General features: G+C 32.8%; 2 protein-coding genes across 6 annotated transcripts in view; one reads left to right on the top strand and one right to left on the bottom strand.

Moving 5' to 3' along the window:
- The first annotated feature begins 2,143 nt into the window (after positions 1–2,143).
- On the top strand, positions 2,144–4,977 carry LOC113404676 (X-box-binding protein 1). Its single transcript, XM_026645631.2, has 4 exons — positions 2,144–2,500; positions 2,904–3,144; positions 3,408–3,577; positions 4,207–4,977. Exons 1-4 carry the CDS (start codon positions 2,352–2,354, stop codon positions 4,298–4,300), a joined length of 654 nt encoding a protein of 217 aa, XP_026501416.2. The 5' UTR covers positions 2,144–2,351; the 3' UTR covers positions 4,301–4,977.
- A 3,423-nt stretch (positions 4,978–8,400) lies between these two features.
- LOC113404791 (paxillin) overlaps positions 8,401–23,867 on the bottom strand; it is a 66,763-nt gene continuing 51,296 nt past the window's right edge. For 4 of the 5 annotated variants that reach the window (XM_026645820.2, XM_026645819.2, XM_026645816.2 and 1 more), the window contains exons 4-9: positions 22,306–22,402; positions 15,508–15,733; positions 13,753–13,971; positions 13,491–13,664; positions 13,183–13,413; positions 8,401–10,754 (exon numbers count right to left, since the gene is read on the bottom strand). In XM_026645820.2, the coding sequence (XP_026501605.1) occupies positions 10,488–10,754; positions 13,183–13,413; positions 13,491–13,664; positions 13,753–13,971; positions 15,508–15,733; positions 22,306–22,402 (1,214 nt within the window). In that variant the 3' untranslated portion in view covers positions 8,401–10,487. Of the gene's footprint in view, positions 10,755–12,732; positions 12,983–13,182; positions 13,414–13,490; positions 13,665–13,752; positions 13,972–15,507; positions 15,734–22,305; positions 22,403–23,867 lie in introns of those variants that run through there. The other variant, XM_026645822.2, reaches the window with a different exon arrangement.

Here is a 23,867-nt window from a genome sequence, read left to right as displayed (position 1 = left end):
AGGTACAGACGGTACATTATTAGTAGACACTAGACAGTAGTTAATTAATTGACATTTGACATATATAATCAAGTTGCCAACTCGTTATTTTATTTTATCCTTTGGATATATATTTTTTAATTTTATATATATAAAATCATTAAAAATGTTTAAAAACTAGTAATCATTTATATATAATATTCAATAGAAAATTAAAGTAAGTATTAAGATGGTAATATTTAGATTACCTCTATGCCGTTATTATATTATACTGAAACGTCACTACGTGGCTAACAACGCTTCAGATTTGACCCTCTCATAAATCTTGTAAATTATAGTGCTCTTTTGGCAGACGTTGATATAGATAGACGATGATAGATTCATGCAACATTATAATTACTTTGAAAATAAAACAACGTTTTTACCAGATCTTTGTGGAGGACAAGATTCTACATCATTAATAAGGAAACAAGCGGCTATATTGAATTGAGACAACGGTCATAAGTAGTGTCCGACCGAACATTCGGCCAAGTCATCGGCTTCGTCCACAATAGGACGTTTTATTGAGCAGATTGATTGACACTGATTTACGCCAGCCGCTTACCATTGTCAATAAGAAATCAAATCAAAACTAGTTAGATTTGAAAAACTTTAGATAAGAAGGCTAAGGATTAATATCTATAGCGAATCTATAGCGAACTTCAAATTAAATCAAAATATTCTTTATTCAACTAGACTCATAAAAGCACTTTTGGTTTCCATGTTACATGGATGAATTAAATGTAAAGCTACCATCGGTTCGAATGGTAGATTCTACCGAGAAGAATCGACAATAAACGCAGTTGTTACTCTTTTGCATCATTCCAATTACAGAATATGTCTACAAAGTAAAATTAAATTTATATATATATCTTCTCTAAAAATCTACAACTAAGTCCACGCTTTTTTATCATTTATATCATCTTGAACTGAGTAATATACTTCATTTATTAATGTTTTTTTGATATAAGTATTAAATATTTTAATAGGGCAATTTAAAAATAACCGTGGAATCTTATTATAGAAACGAATAACAAATAGTTTACATAACGTGTTGTATTGATAAGTTAAAATATTATAACTTGTTTTTGGTAAAACACATACATATTATATAATAAACACATATAACATGTATCGTACATTATTATTTATTATGTTGAAATGATTGCTTTTGTCTTTAATTTGTTCAATTGTCGTAATATGAATTCCGATTGTTAAAATTACCATTTCGAAGTGTTTTTATTTTTGACAAGTATCCTTTTTTTTAATCTTGTTAAGATTTTCAAAAATATAATTTTAGTTACCTAGCCAAACATGAACTAAATTTCTTGCGGTACCTGCTGAAGGTCGTGCTTTTAAGTACATCAGTTTTACTTTATTGAGTAAATTCAGAATGGAAGTTGACAGTATAATGCTTTCAATTTCTCATACGGCAACCATGCTTAATGAATAAAGTCGCATCATCGTTTATTTTTAAGATTGGCAATGTGTTGCACAAATTTCTACTTTTTGCGAAAAATTTATATACTTTGTCACAGGCCACAGCCCAGGTGTGTCATGTATACATAAATGCAATCAAAATTAATTGTATGAAGTATGTGAATGACGGAATCTTACGATAATTATAATTTATATTTTCCTTATTACATACTATTTTATAATATTCAATTTAATTATTGATTTCTTATAATTTTTTTTTATAAAATGAAGTTACAGTTCAGCTTTGAAGTTAAGAGAATATTATTTTTACAAAATACCTAGCTATAGTAAAAACCAAAGCGACTATTAAATGCTTAGTGCTAGGCACATAATTACGCAATAAAAATAAACTTGAGACAATTTAGAATGAACGTTTACACAAGTATACAATACAACTGTCAATATTATAATGTTAAATAATAATGTTTCAAAGAAAGGTCATTGTATTCTAACTGTAAGGATTCCCTAAAAAACTATCTAAATATTATGACTCAGTTTACTTAGCAACTTGCGTCATGTTATTAGCAAGCACTTATTGTTCATCAAGTATTCATATTGGTATCCCTTTCTAAAGTACGATATTTTTCCTTATCGGATACGCCCACATGAAATATACACCAATCACAAAATAGCACGTACGCGTTTTCGAGAACAGTAAAATCGCATTACTGCTTGACATGAGCTTGAGTATGTACGACGTAAGTGTTTATTGTGTTCTAACGAAACAATATCATAGAAGTTTTTTCTAGCAAATGTGTGGCATTTGATGTTATATGAGTATGCGATCGTCTTTTACAAATTAGAGCTGATGCAAGTTCGGTGTGTTAATATATTACGGTACTAACACTATCAAAATGAGTGCACCAATTATTATCACAGTTCCTAATAGTTATCTGGCGGTGGATGATATGGAGTCTAAGGTTGTGATCGACGTGGGTCCAAATCCACCGTCCAGAAAACGAAGGCTGGACCATCTGACATGGGAAGAAAAAATGCAAAGAAAGTGAGTCATTATAATATACGTCAATTTAGTAATAACCGGTAGATATTAGATAAACGGATTATTACTAATTGCCTGCGTGTCAGTCAGTTTGTTTTAGAAATAGGTATTGAGATATATTCAGATAGATGCAAGATAAAGTTATCTCAAAACTCAAAGGATGTAGTATGCCAGAAATAAAATGTATTTTGTATACTTTATTAAAAAGTTACGATATCGTTGATCTCAAACAAAACTATAGACGGGTTATGTTAATTTTTTACACTATTATTGTCGATCTAAACTATTATATCTAAATATTTATAACCCCTTCATTTACTTGTTGTATTGAATTATAGAATACATATATATATGATAACTTTTTCAAATTACATTACATTCAATAAACTTTTATTACATCACTCAGGAAGCTGAAAAACCGTGTAGCGGCTCAAACTTCGAGAGATCGAAAAAAGGCGAAAATGGATGAAATGGAGAGCCGGATTAAAGATTGCATGGATATGAATGAGCGGTTGGTCAGTGAAGTTGAGAACTTGAAGGCGTTGAACGAACGTCTGCTCAGCGAGAACGCAACGCTACGCAGCGAGGCCGCGGCGCGGACCGTCGCGGGTACCCCGAGACCAGCAGAGTCTCAACCTCAGCAGAAGGTTTGTTTTAATTTATTTTATTACAGCTTCATGAGATTACAGAGATATAGAAAATGTTCAATAACACTACTAATGTGTGTGTTAGCTTTCTGTATGTATACAATTAAAATTTTACCCTACTTGGTTTTGTTATTAAATATAAAGCTTGAATTGTGAAAATACTTTTTGGCAATCCTCATAGATGTGAGAAGAATAAGTGAAAAATTAAATGAAACTAGGATCATATTATGTAATAGAATTTTTATATTTATTTTGAATATCAGGAGGGGCACCCGACGGCGATCCGCGCGGCGCGCCTGCTGCTGGCGATGTGCCTCCTCTCGCAGACCTCCTCGCCCATCTCGACTCTGAAGAGTACCTCGACACACTTCACCAGCTTGCCGACTCACTTCTCAAAGATTTTGATACAAGCCCTGCAGCAGAGATTGAAGATGTAAGATATTTGCTTAAGTATAACATCACCATACTATAACATTATCACCTAAAAAATTGTAAACTTTATTTTTCTACATGTTTGGTTGACCCAAAGAAAATTGTGACATATCTATGATATAATTATTTCTTTCACCATAACCTTACACTTAATGTTGACTAGAATGATACTGGCTCAATAAAGATGAAAAATAACGAGCACTAAGCTCGCAAAAAAAAAAAACTTTTTTAAATGCATATACTAGTTAAATATCATAAAAATTGACATTTACATTTAGTTGTGACAATATACTAGTAGGTTTTATATAATGCTAGTCTTAGATCATTCAAGGCAACATAAATCATTACCACTGAAGAAAATACAAGTTATGCAAATAAGTGTTATGCATGAGTGAGTCTGGTTGTTTTGATTGCACAAATGAATGATGCAATTTTATACAAAGTTTTGCCATCAACAAAAACCTTTCATTTCTCTATTAGAGGACCATTACAGTACCAAGTTCTACTGTTAAGTTTGCAGTTTTGTTTTTTTTTATTATAAACTTAATGTTGTTAAATAATTAATATATATATAGTCATTCAGTCATTTAATTTATTTTAATTAATATTTGTTTTTTTTTTATAATACAGATCAAAGTTGGGAACAGTAGAGAGTGCACTCAAGGAAATCAAGTGGTGGGGTCCTCAACAAAGCAACTGGAATCCAGTCAAAGTGGAATCCTAGAAAGTCTCAAACATGATGTTGAGAGGATATTAGCGCAGCACTCTTATGCACATCCCTACCCCAGCACAGATGAAGTACAAATTAAAGAAGAAGATGGTGACAAAGGTGACATGTTCTACGCAAGTTACGAAGCTAACGACTGCATAACGGTGGAAGTTCCATGTGACGATCAAGTAGTTGAAGAAGTGCCCGTGTTTAATGTGGACACAGACTTTAATACATTAACGAATAATTGTTCGGAAATCTCAATTGAATGTGACATGAAATTACTATCGCCAATGACATTGTCTCCAAAGTCATTGGAACAGAACTATCTCGGAGTTTCACCTTCGCACACAAGCTTAAGCTCAGATTTAGGTTATGAATCATTATCGTCGCCGCTCAGTGAACACGAAACTATGGACTTATCAGATTTTTGGTGTGAATCTTTCTCAGAATTATTTCCAGGCCTAGCATAGGAGAAAATTCTGCATTTTCTCACCAAAGACTGATTAGTTTGTAAGAATATTTACAAATTATTGGTTTAAGTATAAATGTTAGATAAGCTTAATAAATGACAAATAAGTTAATATATTATATATTTATTATTGAAATAAGCTTCTGTTTATAAATAAATCGGGAGTAGTGTCAATGTAGGGATGTATATAAGTGCTGTAAATAAAAGTTATCCTGTAAAATGTTGTTGTTTTATTTTTTATAATTATTAACATGATGATGTTAGTAATTTATCATATTAGTAGAATATAGTGAAATTGTCCGTCTAAATCTCTTTGTCTCTGATTAGGTAGTATAGTATACTATATAACATTTGACAGTATGCCAGAAGGCAATGTTAGTAGGGTCTATGCTGGTTACTCGAATAATAATGGCTGACTAAGATCAGGATGGTTGGCTTTCTATGGGGGAGGGTTGGTCCAGCAGTGGACGGCAATTGGCTAAAAAATAATGAAAAATCTGGATTTGTTTCCAGACAAGACAGCAACTCAATAGTTGAGAGATTAATATTACCAATCTGTTAGAGAAGTGTAAAACATTAGTTATTTCATTAAGGATATAATATTTGTACATAATTTTTTCCTACATAATTAAATGAATCGAATAAAGCTACTTAATAAAAAAATAGAATGTATTTAAATGAACGATTACGTCACTGGCCTAATTTTAATCTATTATTATATATATTTTACACTAAAAGACAACTTGGTGGTAACAAAGTAGATAGTACGTATTTAATCTATATCGATTGCCGTACTCATTAGTACGTAAATACTGAGATACTGAGGTGCAGACAAACAAGTAGACTATTTACCTAGAAGGATTAAACTATAGACTTGAGCATTTTGCTTCTTCGCTTAAATCGTTTATAATATCCTCATTTTCTAGGTTAATTTAAACAACTATGTAATATTTCAAAAAATGCAATTTGAATAACTAGGCGACATTTAAAACAAATTGAAAGTTGTTGGAGGCGTATTAGTTTATATTGATTCGTCACATGTAAAACAAAAAGATAGTTTTAATAATTACCGAGTCACATATAGTCACTTTATAAATAGTTAAAGTCATATAAAACGGTTTTAGGGAAATTACTGAAAAACAAAGTAAAACCCAACGTTAAAACCATTATACATCGATTGGAAATGTTGATGGCGCCGATAAGGAATAATTGATGACCACTATCGATTGGCACAGAAAATTCTAGTAATCTCAAGGTAACGTGTGTAACTGTTGTGGTTTTATCGTGTATATAGCCTTTAATAAATACGTTTTTCGTATATTTTAGATAGATTATTAAAAATAAACAAAACCAAAATGTGTTATTCAAGTAGGCTTATTTTATCGCATATTTTGTATTTTAATCGTAATTCTACAATATTATAATTAATGTTAAGCTAACACCGGAATTTAGATTACCAAGAGGAAACTAAGAACCAGTAAATGTTATGTATGCTAGTTACTACTACCACCTAATAGGCTAGGGCATATATACTCTAAGAAGCTAATTCCACCACGCTGCTTCAATGCGGCTTGGTGGATATTTGAGTACAAAGTAAATTAAGCAAATGAGACGGGTTTGAAATTGCAATTTTCGGATAAAATTCAGATTTTCGTCACAACTTGTAGTCCAAATTTTGTATCATACGCACATTCTATAAAAAATATGATTACCCTCACCGTTAAGGACAATGGTAGTCTAATTGCAAATGGTAATTAAATTATGAGTTTATAAATGAATACAATCAATTGAAGATATATACTAAATAAAATAATTTAAAGTAAATACGTGGTACCTGGTTCTAAACCATTTTTTTAAGTCGGTTAAAATATGTTGTTATCAGAAATATATATATTTAGGAGATTCCTCATACAACTGGCTAAAACAAATAAAAGAGAACAAAAGCGCACCAATACTTATATTAAACCGCCAATACTTTTTTCTTTTTGGGCGCGGGCAGTAAGGTCTATATTGGCGCGACTTGTAATTTGTTAAAAGTGTTCGCTGTTTTATTTTTGACTTATAAGAACTGTAACTGAGTAAGTAGTTTATTTCAATATGTATGATTTGGTGATATATTTATGATAAGATAAATTCGACGTTATTTGTTTTGGTTTGTTAGTAAATCGTTTTAAGTAATTTATATTCTTGAGTTTTTTTAAACTATTTCACTTCTGTACGCTAAATGTATATATTTTTAGTTGAATATAAGTTAAAATAAATAAATACTTCAAGTCAAAACGTCTTACCCGCGCTATATCTGTACAGGGAGGCAGTAGAAAACAGCTGTGTATGTATGTGTGAGGGTAGTAAGCGACGATTACATTCCTTTTTTTCACAATAATTATGTAGGAATACATTTTTTTTTTGTCAATACATTCTAGTGAAGGCAATCTGTTCGTTTATGTAGTATTAACAGTAATACATTACAACTAATTTTCATAGGTGTAACAGCGTACAATTTACACTAAAATATAGAATATATTTGAAAACATGCATTTTAACAAATAATTTGTGAAATATCAGTAACATTTATTTAGGGTTTTTTCAGACTCAACTTTTGTACAGTATTTTTTGTTTAAGTAATTGATAAATATTTGCTTAAAATCCCTTTAAAAAGTCTCGTGAAAATAGCTATTCCGGCATAAGCGCTCTTAAGAAACAATTTAATATTATAATAAGTTTAATAATTATATTTATTGACATCACATGTAGGTATACCACCTCATATATGATGAATGCCTTTAACAACTGTTGTCATCGTTCTAATAAATGCGGTTTTGATTGACATGAATAAAATTGCATAATACAACAAAACCTGCTGATCTTGGTTTGTTTTTAACGTTTTTCCACTTGTAGGATTTACATAATAATAACATACGATCGTCGATATACCATTGTCCGGAGAGGCGCTCCAAGTAATCAAACGAAATTCTGCATTTCGTAAATATCGTGCGAAAACGGGCAAGCGAATATGGCGCTCACTCACTCTTTCAAAATCATACGAAAATACTGTCTTCGTAATATTAGAAAAACCTAATATTTAATTTCTAAAATATTTTCAATTTTAATGTATAACATTTAATTGGCTTATAATATGTATTTATCCTTTTCAAATTGTATTCGTTTTTATTGGTAGAAATGCACGCGTTATCTTTGGGCAAACTAATTGTAAGTATGCAGTGTAATTATCTTATTCTATTTTCTATTTTTAGTTTTTGTATATATACTGACACATTTTTAAATACAATAATTCCGATCCAACAAGCAAGCAAGTGTTATTTTATTACCAAGAAGAACTACAAGTAAGCTGGGGACCAGTATCCCTACATACTCATAAATCATAATCACTGAATTATAACACTCTTATTAATATTTATTGTTTAAATATGGTTTTTATAATATATCATTGATACATGCTTCGTAAAGTGTGTTTATATTGGAATACCTGCTTACAAACTCCGCGACCTCAGACATAAACTTACAAAATTAACCACAGGTGTGCCACTAGACTTTACGCAGGTTCTCTTTGCACTGAAGTTCGACCTTAAAATAACTATTATCATCACGTAAAATTGACACTATTAAAAATAAAAGTCAGAGATATTAAAAAAAACATTAAATATATTTGTTAAAATATTACAGATTCAATAAAAACTTGTCTCTTATATAATCTAACCTTCATTTCTCGTGGTTAATGTAACCCACACACACAGTTATCGAGCCGATCAGAAAATGGAGTCTACTCACGGCGAATAGAGACAAAATATTAATATTTCAATATATACAGCATTTTTAATATCACAACTAATCTTTGTATAATTTATTAATTTAGTTTTATGGCTTTCAGTAAATTAAAGTTTACTACAGTAGTAATAATAATATTTTGTAATTCACTTGTCTGAATGGTGCAATACATTTGCGTTACACAAGAAAAGTAGTAGAAATAAAATATTACAATTTTGAGTTTCAATTTGACAAGACACTTTGTTTCATAAAATAAATATTTGTAGGTTAACTTAAAATTTAAGAATCTTGTCATAGTTATAATGATTATAATTAAATCAAACTATATGATTCTTCAAATGTTATTAGAAAGTAAATAAATCGTTCGAAGTAAATATGGTCACCGTGAGTATGAACTGCCTATCGATGTTTGGCACTCAATCCTATCAATCTAAAAGCGATAACATAATAGCACAAGTTTTATATAAAAATAAAACTCGTATAATATATAGACAAAGCACAGTAGCCCAAACCTTATCAAAAGGTTGTTAAAAGCGAAATATTTGTAATTGGGGTATTTATTTTTATTTATATTAAGACCATCAACACAGTCGACAGACGTCCAGACTGTGTATTAACAACCTTGTACGAAACACGCTGCTTTTTCAGGTATAACTTTAATGTTTAGTACTTTTTTAATAATTACAAAAAATCTCCACTTTTATTAATTTACATTCGAAAGGTTAAAGATACCTGGTCTTCAAATAACACATGAGTTAGATATATATACATTTTGCTCTTAATAGTAGTCATATTATTCAGACGTGTCACGTGTCACATTATTTCCCCCATTCACTGGTAAATGCAATAAAGATATTTTGGCAACGTAACTTAAAGCTGATTGGCTAACATAATCAAACTGTCATCTAAAAACATCGGTGATTGGTTCCAAGGTTATGCAGATACTGTGCAATGTCATCAATTCAATAATTACGGTAATGATGTAACTTGTAAACAATAGCAATAAACTGTACAGCTTTAATCTAATGGAAGATAAGAACTTAAAAAAGTATTGAGTAAAAATTATAATAAATGTATATTACAAACCAACATTTTATATACTTGGATCAACTTATATCCTAATTTATTTCATTGCCATATGAAATAAACCATAAAATTTTATTTTTCGAAATGCTGGCATATATATATAATATTTAATAATATATAGATAGCATTTTTATTTATATTTCGACTTTTTGAATTTATAGATCGTCACATTTTCTATAGATCAACGTCTGTGACTTATTTAGACCGAGATTAGGAAATCACAAAACATTTAACGACATTTAATTTCAAAGTAGTACCATAATTTTCGAACACCATTTTTATTTAATCACATGTTAATAGCTAAATCTATTTTTTTATTTGTAATACCTTCAATTTGACACACGTCAATTACGACACAGTCCAAGCACTTTCAAAGTTTTAGTAATTGATTTATATATGTACACAATATAATTTCTTAAAGTGAGCAAGTTTATAATTTTTAATCTTTGATCAAATCTAACGTAGAATCGAATTTTAGATATAATTGAACTTTATCTACGGCATTTTTTTATGCGAAATTTGTTTCTTTATAAGAAATGTTTGTTACATATTTTACGATAGAATAGAATACATTTTTTAAATAATATTTTTAATCTGTGTCATTTATTAAAAATATAAAATAATTTACTATCTTTATTGCGCCGTGGTTCACTTATTATATAGCATTTTTGTTATAACTAAAGCTTGAATAGACTATTACTATACATTTCTCTAAAAATAATATGCAGAAAGTAAATTTAGTCGCTTATTTAAATCTACGCATTTCGAATCCTGAGTTAAGAAATATGAACATCCGCTGCGTATTGACATAAAAGTCCACAGATAACGAAAATTAATTATACGAAAGCGGCATCGAGTTTATCCGAAAAGCTTATCGAAGCAAGCGTGGCAGTATGGTTTGTCATTTTGCTCCTTGAAGGTTCCTTTGTTGAGTTGTCGGAGGCAGAAAGCGCAGACGAAGTGTTCGGGGTGGAACTTTCGGAACATGGCGGTGATGCAGCGGCCGGCGATGGGTTTGTGACAGCCGGCGCACAGCGAGCCCCGCTTGCCGTGGTAATGGGTCTCGCAGTAGGGCTGTCCTTCGTGCTCAAAGAAAGATCCCCCGTGGAAAGGTTCACGGCACTCCTGAAATATTATAAATGTTCTTTATTATTATTATAGTTTAGTATATTTTTAAATATAATAATCTAGTATTATAATTTTTTAATTTTAAGTAATTTTTTAGAAAGTTTGGAGATGCAGAGAATATTTACGCTTGTAAAATTTTCGTTTAGAAAATTAAAATTGACTGTAATTTTAAACGTTATAGAATGTAACAGATTGACAACATTTTTGCTTTTATTGCGAGTCATTTATCTTTTAGGAGATCTAATAGAAAGATAACCTCAAGTTCCAGAACTGCTCGTCGAAGACACTTCATTTCACTTTAATCTCAAAGGTCAAAGTTGGCTTTTGGTCGACATCAGCTGATGACGTAATAGGGAATCCTTTAGCGTTAATTATTTGGTCAGATTAGTTTAGGGTAACTTTGCTTATCATTCCATAACAGACGGTTAGTCTATTTAATAACAAACCAAGTTCCAAATCAATTAATATCTTAGTATTCGTGACTTTTTGCCTAAATATTGAATTTGAACGAACCATGAAAAGGTTCAGTGGTGATCGCTCCTATTTGAACTTTCGGTTCAGATTAACTCTCAATTCAATGATACTATCAACGTTATTATATCATAATTTTGATTTAAGCCTTTGGGCGCGCCTTAGGAATAACACGTGACTCGTATGCCGTGACTAATTAATTTAAGAAATATAATTAACTAATTGCATTTCTTAAATTATAAAATCTTTCAATAATCGAATATATTATATATATATAATAAATTCTCATGTATCTATCTCTACATACAGTATTGTGACTTACGACTTACGTCGTTATTAAAACTTTACAATATTATAATCCGCCTAGTCGCCTACAATCAAGGTTTATTTGAAATTTTAATTAGAATGTGTTTGTAGTTTGTAGCTATTCGTATGATCGAACATTACCAATAGGTATTGACTTGTGTCATTATAGTAATCTATAATGTCAGAATATAAAAATGTTAATTAGTCTTTCACAAACACTTATAAATCGCCATTCGACATTTTATTATATTAATTTTATTAAAGATAGTATATTGATAATATTAATACCTATGTTCAACGGAAGGTAATTCCCAGCAAGAAATTTACTAGTAATCTATATTAAACAAAAAATATAGGCACGTTGAAAACGTTTGTAAAAATATTTACAAAAACGTGTCTTATGTAATAAATTCATTGCGATTTCAATTAACGCGGCTGAAAACAAATATATGTGTTATAATTATAGGAATATAACGACATTGTTAAATTGCTCCTTTTGATTTAGTTTCCTGTAACACGCCATTGGCACGAATCCACCGATATTACGTTTATCTATCAACTTATTTTTTAACATTAATCTATTTTCATGAAACTTATTTGCGAACGTTAAAAGAGATCGTTCTGAAATTGTTTTTCTTTATATAATCTGTAATATGTATGTTTTTTTTTATGCATGCATTTATTTCGAGTTAATTTATTTAAATTCTTATTTCTTTGCGCTTAGCGATAGTGCATATAAAGACTGCACCATATTATAAATAGAGAATCATTGGCTGGCCCATAAACAAATCTGCCCGATCCACATTAGCCTGTGTGGCTGCGATGCCAGTGACGTCATACGCGACTTATTTTCGGCAACGTTCCGCCGGGAAACACTACACGCCTAGCACTTGACCCCGTTTACCATTTCTTTGAGTTTTAGACATCGACCTTCCGGGTGGATAACTATGTATGTATATTGATAAGAGGTCATTGCCGTACGATGCGCGTACGCAGGTGACCTTGACGGGCGGTCAATGCGTGAAGGGACACAACACTGTCCACTATTCCATTCATTTTCATTATCATTTTGTTTTGTTGTTATTTTTTTTTTATTTTTTTTATTTTTTTTGTTCTCTTTATTTTATAAACCTTAACATTACAATAATATTACAAAAATATATTACATAATTTACGATTCCCTATGAAATATGCTAAAGACTAGAAATTATTGCGATTGTTATTAAATAGCATCTGTGTTTTTGTCGTGTTTATGTTCATTCATTTGTAGTGCATCTCTCCGTCATGCCGACGAGCATAGCTGTAAAAAAAGTGGGGGAGGGCATTCATTTTGAGGGGGGAAAGGCTTTCATCCTTTATTCTTCTTCATCTACTCCGGCGCAAGTTGGGCATACCGGTTTTCCTTCCATGGCATAGAATGTTTTTCCCTTAACGGGATTTTGGCAGTCCTGGGAGACCAAAACATCAATTAAGTTATTTTAATTCTTCTAACAGTTCAGGAGTTAAACGAACTTGTTAGAAAACATTGGGTAGTATACTCAACCTGGCGTAGGGATTTTTTCCTGTAATGTAAATATTGTACCTACCTGTCATTTATTACCAGCTGCGATCGATTCCGCGAGTGTGTTACAAGTATTGAGATACTGACCTTGCATACGAAGCAGTCTGGATGCCATTGAGTGTTGAGGGCAGAAATGTAATTTTCCATGATAGGTTTGTTGCAACCACCACACTTGGGCGCAAACATATCAAAGTAGTCAGCCCGGCAGTATGGTTTGCCATCCTTTTCGTGGAATCCCTCCTCACCAAACTGCTGGCCGCACTGAGCACAGAAGAAGTGTTCTGTGTGCCAAGTCTTCTCGAGAGCTGTCACGCATTTCTGTAAACGAAACACAAAGGTATCTCAATGATCTGTCGACGTTAGTGTCAGATTATAGTTTGGTCGTTGACACTAACGTCGAGAATGGGTCCGTTGCAATAAGCGCATCGCGGCGAGAAGAGGTTATGGTAGTCGGGCTCGCAGTATGGTCTGCTGTCCCGCTCGAAGAAGTTCCTCGTGCCTAATTCTTGATTGCAGTGAGCGCATGTGAAATGTTCCGGATGCCAAGTGCGGCCCAACGCTGTGATGACCTGAGACAGACAACCGTTAATATGTTCACTGGCCGTTATCACTATTAACAATTTATATTGCACTTTCGTATTGCAGCTTCATATCCACCTGTCCGACGATGGGCTTCTCGCAGGCGTTGCAGCATCCCTTCTGGGGGGTTTGTACTCCTTGACGGCTCATGTCTGCTCGGAGAGATCCGAGCATATGCTCTAAAGATGCGGATTCGGGTTGCCGCGGGTTGCTGCGGTATTGTTCCTGCCAAGCACGCTTCTCTCGGTAAACGTGAGTACCGCTTTCTACCCCTGGAGCTGCACCTGCACCGCTTACCTAAGAATTGGAAAACGAATATAGCAGAATCCAGAGTTTATTATTTATTTTGGTAACAATAGAGAAATTGATCAATGTCAATGAAACTTCGATTTGGGCTGTATAGTCCAACTCGAAGTTTATATTTCGCGGTAACGTACTGAACTGGTCGAACGAAGCGGTCTGGAGCGAATGCGGTGCTAGTGAAATCTTTGTCTATGTACTCTAATATTATAAGATCACAGCCCCACTACGCCTGTGATGTAACACCCGTACTATCTTTAGATATGAGCGTTTCGACGGGTGTGAGTGAGACGACGCGAGTGCTGGAGTGACGACTGCTCGCAAGGCTGGAAATAGCCGTGGACCAAGAAAGGCGAGTAGTAAATATTATAATAAACGGAAAAGTGTAGTGCAGTGTGCCGAGGTGGCCATGACAGCAGCCGCCCTATATAACGCCTTACAATGATGATTCATGTGATAACTGATTATAAAATTAATTTAAACAGAGATAAGTTCATATAAAATTGGCACATCGCTGAACCTTTTGACATTGTGCTATGAATGAAATTCGGATTTAGATAGCGAAGACCTCAATTCACTGAATCACTTTATCGTGTTCTTGATACCAGGTCAAGTATCTTTCTGGCAGCTGGCGCTGTCCTCAAATTGAGATTTTCTTATTACTCTAAACAACATAAATAATTATACATATATACGTTTAATTTAAAACGAATTATTAATAGACATTGAATCAAACGTATATGTAATAAATATAATGTCATTACGTTATATATTTGGTTTCATTTGTAATTTTTAGCCGTAATAATAAATGTTAAGTTAAAAAACACTATTAATGTTAATTGTGAGTTTCGAATCGAGTTCACAATACCAACGCGACCAAACAATTGTGTTGTTTAAATGTGTTCTCAGGATTTATAATCCTTGATCATCTGCACATTAAGGTTCATAGATGTGATTTCGCCGTACGTATTTTCTAACCATAGGTGAGATTATTATATTTGTTTATGTCACTATTTTCAATATACATTCAAAAAGGTATAACGAAGTAACTGATTATATTTTGGATAATAATATAGCAATAATATATATATATATAAAAACGGAAGTAATAGGCACTGCCGGTGTAAGGTCTCCTCTCTGTTTAAAAAGGTCAGAAGCTAATTTCAGTGACAGAGTTTCAAAGAAAGTATACACATGCATGTTTCCTTACGATGTATTCCTTCACTGTTAAAAACGACATTAATTGTAAACATAAATTAAGCACATGAAAATTCAGTGGTGCTTGCGTCAATTTGAACTAAAAATTCGTTTTACATTTAGGTTTTCTAGCCATCGGGCTATCTCGGTTCGCATAATATAATAATTCATGCAATATTTTAAATACAAATTCAAGTCATTTTGTTTCCTACCTTACGCATACGGCTCAAAAGACTTGCCCTATTTTTTTAAATCCATGGCAAGTGGGACACTAGCTTTAAAATTCAAGCCCTACTAGAATTAGGCCTTACTAAACTTATACTAGGCTTTACCAACCTTGAAGTCAGAGAGAGACGCCATGAGATCGTCAAGCTCTTTAGTAGCACTGGAAGCGTGATGGTGACGAACTGTCGTTACTGCGGCCACTGATGGCTGGGGTTGCGGTTGCGGAGGTTGCGCCGGTTCTACCACGGTTTCCTGGACGGTCACCGTAACCTGCTTGGTTCCTGGTCGTGGTAAGGTGCCAGAAGATGACGGTGGAACTGGGGATACTGATGCCCGACTGGTAACAAATAAAATAACTAATTACAAAATTATTTTTACCCCTTTTCTTAACACAAGATATAATTATATCTATGCTCGGTATTTTACTTTGTCCACCTACCATAGATAACATAGATTACGTATATCGATCCAATAATGTTGAATGATCAATGTACGACTCATCTTAATATCCAAAATAGGTTTAAGTATACAAATGATTAACTAATTATGATATTTTATTATTAATAGCAGGAAGGCAGACGTTTTCTTACTTGGTGCACCTAATTTTAAGTGATCGCCTCTATATATAAATTGTCATTGGCATTGTTAGAAGCGTAATACCATTCCTGGGGTTTACAAAGCGTTGCCAACATGGGTAGTGAAAGTTTAAGCTAATCTATACTAATATTATAAATGCCAATATAACTCTGTCTGTCTGTAGCTGTATCACGGCCAAACTACTGAGCTGTTTTGGTATGAAGCAAGCTTGAACTCCAAGGAAGGACATAGGCTTTTTTATGCCTTACACCTGATGCCACTACTTTGATATATTTCCGAACGGAGAAAGCTGTCATTAAAATAAACATCAATCAAAATAACCAGACAGATAGATTGTTTCTGCTTTATTTACAGAACGACGTATTGGCCAATTGGCTGAATATGTACTTGGCATTACGTCTCTATGGTAATCTGCGTGACAGACGGACACACCCTGATTTGATTTATATCCTTACAAATGAACAATTTAGTAAATCATATACCTAACAATACATGAAAACATATTCCTTTAATATATCATTCGGAAATGCCTAGCCAGGTGTATTAAACGTAGAAACTCTATTTACTAATTATTCAGAGACGTGCGCAGGAGTCTATGGTGCCAAGAACAATTATTATAATATTACAATGTAAATATAGACTATCATTACGGTTGGATTGTTCCAGAAGTTGATTTATAGAACAGTATTTGAAATTAAAACGTAAGCATGGCGAAATGTATTGTAACGAATTCATCAGGCATAGACAGGATTATTTTGTTCTTTATGTTTGCACTCGAAAACAAAAAAAAAAAAAATTTAAATTGCAAAATTATTTTAATTTGAATTGTTATTATTTTAATTATAGGCTATCCGACTACAGATACAAAGCGCGTAAGTTCAGTACTATAATATTTCCATTGACTAAGTATCATGTCAATTAAATATATTGTCTTTCTGCGATACCGGCTTCCCTGGGAGACTACGATTGTACCCAGGGGTATACAAGCTATCTGGTTACGACCATTAAATATATTTTTTATCAATGTATATTTCTGCATATAGTGAGTATTAGAAGTGTTATTATAAAATAACTTATACATTTTGGTACTCTAGTCGTAATTTTTTTATTGTTAATTTGGTTTTATCTTTTAAGTATAATAATCTTACTAAATTAATCTAATATATGTTTTTATTATAGGATTAAAAGGTGTTTCATTTTAAAGGCTGTTGTCCACTACATTCTAGGTTCCGCCGGTACTTCCCCCGTCGCCTATGTCCTAGCCTGTCACTGTAACTTGATTGGTTTGGGGGGTAGTAAGGTGTAAACCAGTCCTGTTAATTTCGTTATGTGATTGTGTTATGTAATTATCGTTATAATTTTATTATAAACTATGTTTTAGTAAATGTTATAAATAAATAATCAATAAAACTTAAGCTTTTTACATGAATGAACAGTTTTTTTCTAAAACTAAAAGATTAATTGTGGCCTGAATAATGCTCGAGGGGACGTAAATCCACAAATACGAAACTAACCTACTGTCGAAAGTAAGTTTAAAGTTACACTAAAAGAATTAAATAATTTCCTTGGATAACCTAAAAGATATATCTTCATGCTGACTAAGTTAAGTTTGAAATAAAATAAATTCGCAAACACATACTCTCGACTATAAGGACAAGTCAATGAACTTTTCTAACAGTCGCTCAGATTTAGAATGGCAACTATTTTATTACATATCGACTTCAGCTCGACAGCAGGCGGAAATCGTAAATCAACATCTGCTCGAACGCGAACTAATATTCAGGGTCCTTTAAATATAAATCTGAATGTACGACAAAATATACATTAAATTCTTTTAACGCCTTGAAAACTAATCTCTATTTCTGAAGAAAAACTTTAGAAACTAATTATTCAAACTAAAATATTATCTACTTTACATGGTATTAGGACTTGTGCAAGACCGGTGCGTACCACCCACTCATCAGATATTCTACCGCCAAACAGCAATACTATACTGAGTATTTCTGTTTGTTGTAATTCGGTTTGAAGGGTAAGTGAGCCAATGTAACTACAGGCAAAAGGGGTATAACATCTTAGTTTAGTCCAAGGTTGGTGACGCATTGGAGTGGTTAATATTTTTACGGCACCAATATCTATGGGCATTTTTCCGTCCGCCTACCTATTCGACGACCTTCGTTGTCGAATAGTGCGTAAACCGGTTTTCATGTTGTCTCTATGTTGTTTCTGTGTTGTCTTGGGTCTGGATGTTTGTGTTACCGTCGTTACTTCTGATTTATAATATTTATATTTCCATAACACAAGTGCTTTAGCTACGTACATTGGGATCAGAGTAATGTATGTGTTGTTGTCCGATATTTATTTACTTATTTATTTATTATTTATTCTATTTCATATTGCACGTGATACCCACGCTTTGGTCTTCCTAATAAATTACTTCTCAAGTGCAATGCAACGTGGTCTTGCACTGAGGTGGGTTAAAGTCGTAAAGGAACATTTTACAAATTGTTTACGCTCTATGGAGGACAAGAAAATACATTGAAAATAAAAAGAAAGTTCCAAATACGAATCATATATGTACATTTAAATACAATTTAAACAAACATAAACCTTATAATTAATTAAGTGTCGCTACGAAATTTAAATGTATCTAAGGAATTATAAGAACGACTATTGTGTTTCGTTCTGACACTACCGTAATATATATTTCTTGTCCCACAAGACAGCTGGCCAATCGCCTAGCGATTATTACACCAAGCGTGTGACGTAGCGCGTTATTTGCGGATACGCCACGAAAATACGTTTCCACACGGCTCCGTGCACGCGCCAATATCCACTTGTCCATAGCCATGTTGGAAGACACGTGAAATTGATTTCGAATTGGAGGCATTGAGTTTGTACATTTTTACATAACATATATTTATATCGACCAATTGCATAGTCTGTAATTTAATTTATTAATTTATACTGTATTTACTTTAATATATTAAGATTTAAATTTACGAGAATACTAAATAATATCCCCGCTGAGTATTTAGTAAGTCAGGGTATTTTCTTTTCGGAACGTTTAACTTGACAATCAAATCGAATATAATTCAGTATAATGCTTCTATATTGAACAAATAAAAATGACTTAATTTTCTGAATCTTGGCAATTTTTAGTTACTTGTTAATAAATGTATTCGCATATATGTAAATATAATGATCCTCTGCCCAAAGGTTGCCTGGAAGAGATCGCTGCTGAGCGATAAGGCCGCCTGTTGCACCTCATGCAACTTTGTGTAGCAATATTGTAATTTTTAGTTTGGGTGCATAAAATTATTAATAAATAAATAAATAATAAATAAATGTATTTGTAGTACAAAACTGAACGCTTAAAATAGTTATTAATAAAGTTTGTATGAATAACAACTTGTAAAAGTCCCAGTGCTCAGCGAAGGTCTCTTCGCCATGAGATATATCATATTGATTGTTTCGATGATAGTACACCTTAGAAATAGACGTGTCCTCGCTTCAGGACCATTTCATTTAATATTAAAAGAGTATTTTTTAATAATAATAAAAAAATATATGTTCGGAATTCCGTTGATTTTTTTTTTATGATATCTGTAGGCGGACGTTCATATGGGTCACCTGATGGTGAGTGCCACTACCGCCCATAGACAATGGCGTTGTATGAAATATTAACCATTGCTTACATCACCAATGTGCCACCAAACCTGGAAACTAAGATAATACGTCCCTTGTGCCTGTAATTACACTGGCTCACTCACCCTTCTAACCGGAACACAACAATATTGGGTACTGCTGTTTGGCGGTAGAGTATCTGATGAATGGGTGGTACCTACCCAGACGGGCTTGCACAAAGCCCTACCAAAACCGAGAAGATCCCTCCTTTGGCCTAATATCAATAACGGGTAAACATTTTGAAGGATTAATTAATATTAGTGATTGACGCGCTTACATTTTGCTTAACATATTTTTAGTTCAAATGATGGTGAGTAGTCACCTCTGCCCAAAGATATTGCTACTGTAAGAAATGTTAACGATTTTACATAGCCAATGAGCCACAAACTACGGGAAACTAAGATTATATGTCCCTTATGCATGTAGGTACTCATCCATTAATATAAAACACAACAATACTAATCATTGTTGTATGGTAGAATATATAATGAGTGTATGGTACCTACCTAGACGGGATTGCACAAAGCTTTACAACCAAGTAAATGCTATGCTATAATATTAAAAAAAATAATAATAGCGCAAATCCTTGCATTGAGAAATATTGGCAGTTATAGTCAATTTCAAAATCATTATGCTTTCTGTAATATTTATTGTTGGCAGTTCTTTAACTCAAATACATGTCAACGAAACCAGAATATTATGAAAGTTGACTTCGTTACACGCCTTTGGCACGTCTTGCGTTGTCAGTCATAATTATTTGGTCTATTAAATCTATTATATTTACTTTATGTTTTACTAGTGACCCGCCCCGGCTTCGCATGAGTGCAATGCTGATACTAAATGTACTACAGAATGTCTTACAACGTTTACAGCTTTTTTTTCATTAAACAATACAAACCGCTATGTCCCAGCATTTTTAATCTGTAATATGTTCGAAAATATTCATTTAAATTATATGATGTAAAGGGCCATATTGATCTATATTAAATGCACAACGTATTTAAGCTTAATTGGATAAGGATGAATGCTGTATTGCTTAAAATCGCTTCGAAAATAAGCCATTATTTCTCGTAAAAAGTAAAGGATAAAAAATGGTTGTCGTAGGATATCCCTAAGAGATAGGCATATACCATCGCGACCTTTTTAAAGTGTATAATTTTGTAGTACATTATTTAGATCAATCTCGTAGGGTTCAGCCAGTATTTGCAATGTAAGCGCAAAAAATGTGTTTATTTAAGACATCACTTCAGAAACCTCTAAAACTCAACAGTGTTTCTCTACTACCTATATTGAATATGTATTATGCGTATAAAACCTTCCTCTTGAATCAATCTAAACAACCGCATCAAAATCCGTTGTGTGATGTTTAAATATCTAAGCATACATAGGGACAAACAGCGGTAAGCGACTTTGTTTTATACTATGTAATGATGATGTATAGCGCTATGTTTTAGTTCATTTCAATGTATATTTACATGTATATATTTATTATTATTTATTCCTACATGTCATCGGAACACATGTTTATAAATAATAAGTTCTTAGACCACTACAATCAATTATTCGAATAAAATATATTGAGGTGATCACAAAATTAATACACATAAATTACTTGGTGGTAGGGCTTTGTGCAAGCCCGTCTGGGTAGGTACCACCCACTCATCATATATTCTACCGCCAAATAACAGTACTATGTATTGTTGTGTTCCGGTTAGAAGGGTGAGTGAGCCAGTGTAATCACAGGCACGAGGGATATAACATCTTAGTTCCCAAGGTTGGTGGCGCATAGGTGATGTAAGGAATGGTTAATATTTCTTACAGCGCCTTTGTCTATGGGCGGTGGTGACCACTTACCATCAGGTGACCCATATGCACGTCCGCCAACCAATGCCATAAAAAAAACACAATCTATACTAATATAAAAGTAACGACGTCTGTCTATCTGTCTGTTAATCTTTCACAGCCGACGAACCAGTCTGAATTTCGACAACGGCGACCATTCTTTCGCCTACTTAGTGGTTGAGGTTTTGAACAGTCCTGTCTTGTTAGGTACTACCCACATATTAAGTCAAGTAGCAATACTGAGTAGTATTGTGTTCAGGTCGAAAGGGCGAATGAGCCAGAGTTATATAAATTATACGAACAAAGAACATCGAATGTTAGTTCCCAATGTTGGTAGCGTATATGTAATTTACAGTACCAATTTCTATGCCCTATGGACCGTTTATATCAGGTGTTACGTTCGTCAGGTTGCCTTCCAATTTTTGATTAATATTAATAAAATAAATCTCCAAGGTGACTAGCCAAGTGCGCAGGAAGTCCGATCCGATCGGAAAGGGTTCAGGCACAGTTCCAATGACCTTAGATATATTCTGGCACTGGAGTATAAACATTGCCAATTTCTGGGCAACTGAGCGTTTCTTGACGGCAAAAAAAGAAAAACGTTTATCTTTCAGGTCTGGGATTTAGATTTGCAGTCACATCATTTTTATACTAGTTAACTAACTCAAAGTGAAGTAGGAACATCTACTCCCAGTTGTAGGATATTTACGAGTTGTCTTAATAAACAGACAAGATCTTTTGACGTTTATATTAGATATTATATATAGTCTTACTGTATAGACTTACCCATTGGGCACGTCGGTACTTAGTTGATCCAATAGAGAATCTACGGTGGGTCTCGTCGAAGCCGGACTAGTAGCTCCATTCGTACGAGAATATCCATCTGTAACAATAAAAAACGTTATTGAATAACAATTATTTATTTTAACAAATTATTTTAAACAACGATACGTAACATACATTCAACTGGCATGACTTTTCTTGAGAACTGAAACAGGTGGATTGAGAAGATTGTTCATTAAATAACCATTACTGAGCAGTCGGGTCTAATGAGTGAATGAGAGATAATGATAGTTCACTCACAGTTAAAATATTTATCTACTGAATTCAATTGTTTTAAGTGACACAAGAAATAAGAATAGAGTGGAGACTTGTTTATCCGCCATCTCATATCGAAAAAGCAAAGGAAAGATTGATAGTCAAACCAAATTTAAACAAAAAACTCAACCTCAAATAATACTCTGAAAAAGTAATTTATAAATAAAATTCGAGCGCGTAAAAAATTTAATCCCGTATTTTTCATCCAGGGGTGTTATTTATGCTTCAAATTTAAAAGTGCCCAAACGGGAAAAGAATCTTCGAAAATAGGTACAAAAATTACGGAATTCAAAACCAACAAATATATGATATATTTGTTGGTTTTGAATTAAATAAAAAAGTACAATCGAATTGAGAAATCGGTTGAAAGTACAGTTGAATGATGTGCTGTTTGTTTTGTCTTTACCTACTTTTATTATATAGATACTAATACTCTGATCGTTGCTGTTGTAATATGTATAATGCTGTTATGATTGTGTTCAGAAGCATCCTTCTGATGACTATTGATAACTGATGATTGACATCTGATTAATAAGATCTAGATCACCCCTAGTTATTTAGTACTACCGTCGTTATGACGTATTTATTTTATAATAACACTTACGGAATTATGAGTTAATCGATTTATTAACAAAAATATATTATACTAGAATGTATTGTCATTGTAGGAGGTTGGGGGTAAATAATAGAGAGAGCTCAGTTCAATTTAACCGAATAAATAAATATTTTAAGAGACTTTTAAAGAAGATATTTTAAATTGGCAACACTCTGAAGTAAGTAGTAGTGGCCAGTAGCAGACAACTCTTTTATTGTAAAAGACATAAAATACTTTTTACAATAAATTAAGTTTTACTTATAAAAATAATTTGATAATCGAACAGTCATCAACACCAATAATGTGTACAAAATTAAAACCTAATCGTTGTTGCTGAGGTGATTTAAAATTCAGTTACATAATTTGAGCCACACATCCCAAAAAGTAAAGTAGTAAAAGTAAGATGTAAATATGTATGATATTAAGGTCTCCTATCACTTTGATGAGAAGGTTTGGAGTTCATTTCTCCACGCTGCTCCAATGCGAGAAACAAAGATGGTAAAATTTTATTGAAATTAGACATGAAATTAATGAGACAATTGATTGAATTTTCTCACGATGATTTTCTTCACCACGGAGCACGAGATGAATTATTAAAAAAAAAAAAGTAGCGACATATTTTATGTCTGTTTATTAAGTCTTACTCATTCAATAC

This window comes from Vanessa tameamea, chromosome 8 (assembly GCF_037043105.1).
Source record: "Vanessa tameamea isolate UH-Manoa-2023 chromosome 8, ilVanTame1 primary haplotype, whole genome shotgun sequence".
Classification (NCBI taxonomy): Eukaryota; Metazoa; Arthropoda; class Insecta; order Lepidoptera; family Nymphalidae; genus Vanessa; species Vanessa tameamea.
This window is presented reverse-complemented; position numbering and strand designations above follow the sequence as displayed.